The sequence below is a fragment of the Acartia tonsa genome, chromosome 14, assembly GCF_053477335.1.
Source record: "Acartia tonsa isolate MP-2025a chromosome 14, ASM5347733v1, whole genome shotgun sequence".
In the NCBI taxonomy this organism is placed as follows: domain Eukaryota; kingdom Metazoa; phylum Arthropoda; class Copepoda; order Calanoida; family Acartiidae; genus Acartia; species Acartia tonsa.
The window spans coordinates 18,856,845-18,863,944 of record NC_137273.1 but is presented as its reverse complement, the minus strand read 5'-3'; the positions used below and the strand labels follow the sequence as shown (position 1 = coordinate 18,863,944).

Here is a 7,100-nt window from a genome sequence, read left to right as displayed (position 1 = left end):
AAATCCAGTATGGATTCGAACTCGATTAACTTTCCGCTGGATTAGAACCGGTTCTATGCCATACCGAATTTTACATTTTACAATTAAAAAACACATGATAAGAACCAGTTTTGTTGTCCCAAGATTTCTGTACCTACAAAACTAGAGTTATTTAGTTGTTATTTTATTAAAGGTAAGAAGCTGTCTGTCTATAATACGATATTATCCCATTAAAAAGTACAAATAAAAATTTATTTTAATTTAAATTTCAGACTTCAAAATGTCTGGCTACACCACCGAGGAAAGAGGAGCCCCTAACTCCCTGGAATACCGTCTTTACATCAAGGTATAGGTTAGGGTAGGTTAGGTAAAGAGATCCCGCAGGGGATAGGTTCTGGTTAGGTTTAGAGATTCCCACAGGGGTTGGTTAGTCAAAAGAGGATTAAATAGTATAAAACCTATAATTTCTTTCTGGAATACCGTCTTAACAGCAAGGCATAGGTAAGGGTAGGTTAGGTTAGGTTAAGACTAGATTCCCGCAGGGGTTAGGTTAGTTAAAAGAGGATTAAATCATATGGTAAAGAACCTATAATTATGAGCCCCCAACTCCATTGAATACCGTCTTTACATTAAGGTATAGGTTATGTTAGGTTATGACAATCCCGCATGGGTAAGGTGTTGTTTGATTTATGTCAGGGTTAGGGATATTATAATACAAAGTTAAAAGACAATTCTATATAGCAATGTCTCTACTGTATAGGTAGGTTAGATTTAGTTTAGAAAATCCACTTCGGTTTTAGATTGTTCAGGTATACGTATATTAAGGTTAGGGAGAATTTAACACTTCCTTTACAACCTTACTTTATGGCTTAAAGCTTCCCGAAAAAATGGGGGTTTGGGGTCAGTTTGATTGTATCCTATAATATCAATATTGAATAGTGTTTTTTTTATATTTTAATTGTTATAGGATTCTAGTGGTAAACCCGTCTCAGCCATGCATGACATTCCAATGAAGTCTGCTGCAGGTAGATAGATAGATAGACAGGCAGAAAGATAGATAGATATGTTCAACCTTCACAGCCATGCATGATATTACAATGAAGTCTGCTACTGGTAGATAGATAAATGGATAGACAAATAGATGTTTACGTGGATAGATATATGTTTACATGGATAGATATATGTTTACATGGATAGATATATGTTTACATGGATTAAGATAGATATTTAGGATCTACTGCAGTTCACGGTAAAATATTGCTGGTAACGAATATTGCCTAAAATCTATGAATTTTAAAGGCTACTAGCTGCCAAACTGTTGAACGTACCGATCATACTCGCACACCATTTTAAGCAGCATAAGAAGGCCTACAAATAATCTGGAATAGCCAAGATCCAATGATGCACAGGGAAAGCTCCACTGAAGAAAAAACGCGTAAAATAGGTCTTTTTCGCGCATTTCTATGCACTGCGAGATAATTATGCATTATTGATGTATGGCTATTCCAGATTATTTGTAGGCCTTCTTATGTCGCTTAAAACGGTGTGCGGGTATGGTTTGTACGTTCAGCCGTTTGGCAGCTAGCAACCTTTAAAATTTAAAGATTTTAGGCAATATTCGTTACCAGTAATATTTTACTGTCAACTGCAGTAGATCCGATATTTATAACGGATAGATAGATACTTAGGTACTTACTTGATACTAGATAGATATTCAGACGGACAGACAGATAATAGTGGCGTATACCATATTAGTTTCGGGTTGGGTATTAATATTAATAAACTTGTTTATCGAGGTCCCCCAGTGGGCCTTTTGCAATTTACAGCATTTGGTGTTTTTTTGCCGTGTTTTTTTATTTTATGAACTCAACAAAACATTTGGAAGGTGCTTAAAATCATTTGCTCTCGTTCGTGCATAGTCCCTTTTAAATACTTGTTTACAACAGAGTTGTTGGTGTAACCAGATATTTATCTAATAATTTATTAGTGTAATTATGTTTGTCGTAATCTCCTGGTGGTTCAACAAATTCTCTATTACAGGAGATGGCGTGTACAACATGGTTGTCGAGGTTCCCCGTTGGTCCAACGCCAAGATTGAAATTGACCTCAAATCTGGACTCAACCCTTTGAAGCAGGATGTTAAGAAGGGCAAACTTAGGTAGGAAAATAAATCCTTTTTTTATTTAAAAACCTCTTTTGTAGTTTGCATTTTGTAATAGGTATTATAATAAAAATAGGCCTACTTAATTTTTTTGTTCAGTATCAAATTGTAAAACAATTTTAGCGGTTTTGGTTTTGACTATGTTGCCGTTTTAAACTAAGTTGGTTGTATCATTTTCATGTACTTAGTAAAACCACTTTATAACTAGAGGATGTCCTCACTCATGTCCAGGATAAAAGACTTAAAATAAGAATTACTCAAAATTAAATTAATTTGGTTTTGATTAACAAAAACCTTTGAGATTGTTTTTTGTTCCATATTTTTGAATACGATTGTACTAGCTTTATTTAAAACTAAGCAAATATAGCTAAAAGAAAAAGAAGACATAATTTGTCCAGATATGTTGCCAATGTCTTCCCCCACCATGGATATATCTGGAACTATGGAGCTATCCCCCAGGTGAGTGACAAAGGGGAAGGTAGATTCTGCAGAATTCCTTAAAGATGTGAGTTTTAAGGCTTAAAAGTGAACATTATCGTTCTATTACTGTTTTTAAGCCTTAAAACTAATACCTTTACGGAATTTTAGCACAACCTACCTCCTCCTTTATTCCTAATGTTCCCCCAATCTGAGAGATTGTAAAAAAATACATGCCTTAGATGTCACAGCTTTCAATTTCAGTCTCTTCTTCAGGGTAAATTCTGTCGCAGTCAAAGACACTCAATTTTTACCTACTTCAAACATTCATTGTTTGACATCTTTGAAAGATGAAGAAAAATGCTTATGGGACAGTTTCTAGTGATAATTATAAATTGACTATTTTTGGTTTTTGTAGATGAAATTGGGGGGGGGGGGGGGGGGCTTAAAAATAAGTGGGAGGAGTAAAAAGATTAATAAATAAAGAAAGAATAGGTACCTACTAAAAATAATTTTCCTTTTTTTCTCTCTCCTTATGGTAAAAAATTAATCTTGTGCAGAATATACATTTTATTTAGACGTGGGAGGACCCGAACCATGTTGATGGCAACACTGGGTGTAAGGGTGACGCTGACCCAATTGATGTCTGCGAAATTGGACAGAAAATTCATGCTAGAGGCAGTGTCGTTCAGGTATAGATATATAATTTGATATCCAGGTAGATAGATAGTGGGTAGACAGATAGCAAGTCAGATAGATAGATAGTGACTTGTTGATGTCTGCAAAATGAATCAGATTGTCAGATAGACAGATAAATTATTAAGACTTGTGATGTTCACGAAATGTGACTACTATTTATTTTAGGTTAAAGTACTTGGAGTGTTTGCTATGATTGATGAGGGAGAAACTGACTGGAAAGTGATGGCTATTGATGTTAATGATCCTCTTGCCGAGAATCTGAATGATATTCATGATGTTGAGAAAGTTATGCCTGGATTTTTGGCGGTAAGATGCTTCAGTTTAATTTTAATTTTTGATAACCTTATTTTTTTTCAAAACAAGGATGACAACTTCCAAAAAGCTCTGAAACGCTAAGACAAACAAACATTAGCACTTAGAATAAAATGTAGATATAAAAGTCTAAACAAAATTGTAAGTAAATTCGTTGAAAAATACGATAATGTTTAAGGACATACTTATATTTTTAGACCTTTATTATAAAGATGCTTGGCTTATAACTTTGTACGTTATTGTCTTATAAGTCAGTACTCCAAAAATCAGATAAATCGGATAATTGTATCACATAAAAATAAAGTTAATAAACATAAACTATGCAACGTTTGAAATCGATAGAATGCTTCTAACATGACTTAATTAACGATAATAGCTATCCATTCCGGACCTACGGATCGACCCTAATCATAGAAAAGCTGAACTTTAAATAAAACCCGAGAAATGTTCGTTCATCTAACCAAGATGCCTACTAGCTTGTAGTAAAATGACCAATTTCTAATCAATATTAAAATTAAGGCTACAGTAGAATGGTTCAAGTGTTACAAGATGCCCGACGGAAAACCCGCCAACAAGTTTGCATTTGAAGATAAGCCCAAGGTAAAGATTTTTCCAGTATAGATTCGAAACCGATTAATATCCTGTGGGTGGATAAGAACCAGTTCTCAGCCATACAGAAAAATTATGTACAGCATCGTATTATGTTAGCCCTAGATGCCAAAACTGTTGGTTTTAACAACCCAATCAAATATTAAAGTTTTTAAACTAACAATATTTAAAGAACAATGTTCTTCCTTACCAAAATAAAGCCAAAGCTGTTTGTTAATTTTTTTCATTTCATGATAAAACACGCTAAACAACAATATTTAAGGACCGTGAATTCGCGGAGAACATTATTTCCGGCTGCCACGACAGCTGGGCCAAGCTGATGGCTGGCGAGACTCCCGCGGATGGAATTGTGCTGTCCAACACTGGGCTAGGCAATGGCAGCAGTATTGACCAGGCCGCTGCTCAGGCCATCATTGATCAGGTAGAGTCCCATAGGACAAGAAGCTGCTATTCAGCCAATTAATTCCATTTGAAATTGCAGAAAATTAAATGTTTAATTGGCGTAAAACTTGTTTTATGTAACTGAAGGGAAGTGGGTATTAATGGGGGGAGGGGGAGAAATGAGGGAAGGGGGTTGCGGGGAAATTTTTACTTAGAATTGTTTTTCAGAATTGCATTCCAATTTCGCAGGGCCAAGAAATTACTAGGGGGGGATGTAAAGAGGTAATTAATCCCTCCAAAATAAAAAAAAATTCCGTACAACCCCCCCCCCCCCTTTTTTCTAGCCCTGGCGAGTATTATAATATGCTTAGCTCAATGGGAAGTGGGGAGTAGGGGGCTATAATGATTTCTTTCATCATTGAAAGAAAAAGAAGTAGCAATTTCGTCGTATTTTCACAGTAGCTTTTCTCCTATTTCTTGGCCCTGTGGGGGAGGGCCCAGGGGGAAGGGTGGCTTTAACCGTGCGGAGCAATCAATAACATTTACATAAACTAAAATAATAAATCAAAAGCTACTGTGAAAATTTGACGAATCTCACTATTTCGTTTTCGTTCCATGATCCAAAATTTAATGGTGCCATACCTGGAAGGCCAAACTGTAATTACCCATCATTGAGATTTTGTACACCCCCCCGAACCCCCCCCCCCCAAAAAAAAAAAAAAGCTGGCGTAGTTCGATGATATTTGATTAAAGTGATTGATATCCAACTTTAGAAAGGTTAGTTCAGTGAAAGATATTTCTTGAGTTTGTTATAAAAAAACATATTATGTAAAAAGGGGGAGGGGGGCGAAAGTGACACTTCTTGAAACCAAAACTAAAAGTCAACAAAGGAACTCAACTAATAAAAGAGTTATAGGTCTGAGATTTTGCATGGCAGTTGCTTTATAGTGGTACAATATGGAACTGTGAAGAAACGGCGGCGCAACCTCCGAAAACCGCTGTTTCCCGCCGAATTTTTTTTTTGCCTTTTCTCGGCGGTTGCGCCGCCGTTTCTTCACAGTTCCATATTGTACCCCAATATTGTAAGAAAGGTTACTTTTTTTTTAGTTGAATTCCTTTGACTTTTAGTTTTGGTTTCAAGAAGTGTCACTTTCGCCCCCCCCCCCCCCCCTTTAAATAATTAAAAATACCCAACGTATCCCTTTGTTCATTGTTGAGTGTCAAACTAGGACTACTATGTTTACAAGTAGCTCAGTTAGAAAAGGAAAATGTATCGAGTCATTAACAATAAAAGTAAGTTAACAAAACCTAACTGTATCTTTAATGTTTAGAATCCAGCTCTGGGAGAGACCCAACCACTTCCAGATGATGTCAACAAATGGCATTATGTTTCACTCAAGTAAATTACAGGTATAGTTATTTATCGCATCGTATTATAAACAGCTTTCTGCGGATATAGAAATGTTCAATTGTAAGATTAAAAACAGTTTGGTTAGCCCCGAGATGCCGAAGGCATTTTTATATTCGTAGAAAACTGGATTTAATACGGTACCATACATGATTTTTCAGTGTGGCTGAGAACTGGTTATAATCCACCGGTTATTTATCGGTTTCGAAGCCGTTCTGGTGAGGAGGGTGTTGCTACCCTGAACCAAAAAAACCTTCACAGGACGTATAAGAAGTGTCATTGTAAAGGAGAATAATATCGGTTCAGCGGTTAGAGAGATCATTCGGTACAGACAGAAAGACTGACATATATCCTGTTACTTTTATATAAAGACTCGTAGCATACATAAATTGAGTATTGTCCCTTTCGTGGCAACGCCCCTTAAGGGGCGTTTCTTCGTATTTTCACTGTAGCTTTTCTCTTATTTACAGCCCCGGCCCTTCGGGGGTACCTAACCCTGCGGGGCCAATTGCCTAATAAAGCGGGGGAATCACCTAACCTAAAATAACCTATCAAAAGCCATTTTGAAAATATGAAGAATCGCCTCTTAAGCGGCGTTGCCACGAAAGGGACTTTACCTCATAAATTAAGCTAAAAGGAATGTTTTATTTCAGGGTATCTTCATTCCACCAATAAAACTTAGATCATCCCATCATCAAACAATGCTCTGCTTATAGATAGATAGCTTAGATCAATCATTACTGTACAGAAAAATAAAATGGCGCCCTAATCAGCTGATTTTCTCACATCAGCTGATTTTGACAACAAATTGTTTTTTTTGTACAGTAACATCATCCAGGAGAAAGGGAGAGGACAATGTCTGATAAATTAATCTACCTTTAAATATTTTAAGTAATAAAACCTTTGGGGGGGGGGGGGGAGGGGGGATTATCTGCCATTGTCTTATCCCTTCGTTCCTGAATAATATCTAGTGAACAAGCGTGTGATATTTTGCTTGGCAAGAATTTATTTTTTGCGCATTTTTTAGAAAAATGTTTTTATTTTCATATCCATCTAAATGAGGAATCTATAATTAAATATGATTTATATTTTTGTTGTTGCCTTAACAAACTTTAATAAAAAGCCAAGTATCTA

At 36.1% G+C, this 7,100-nt stretch overlaps 1 protein-coding gene across 1 annotated transcript; it reads left to right on the top strand.

Annotated features, from left to right (window-relative positions):
* Nucleotides 1-217: 217 nt before the first annotated feature.
* Nurf-38 (Inorganic pyrophosphatase Nurf-38) lies at nt 218-7,100 on the top strand. Its single transcript, XM_080147673.1, has 10 exons — nt 218-325; nt 947-1,004; nt 2,020-2,137; nt 2,539-2,599; nt 3,136-3,249; nt 3,422-3,562; nt 4,088-4,168; nt 4,440-4,598; nt 5,890-5,968; nt 6,620-7,100. Exons 1-9 carry the CDS (start codon nt 260-262, stop codon nt 5,959-5,961), a joined length of 870 nt encoding a protein of 289 aa, XP_080003799.1. The 5' UTR covers nt 218-259; the 3' UTR covers nt 5,962-5,968; nt 6,620-7,100.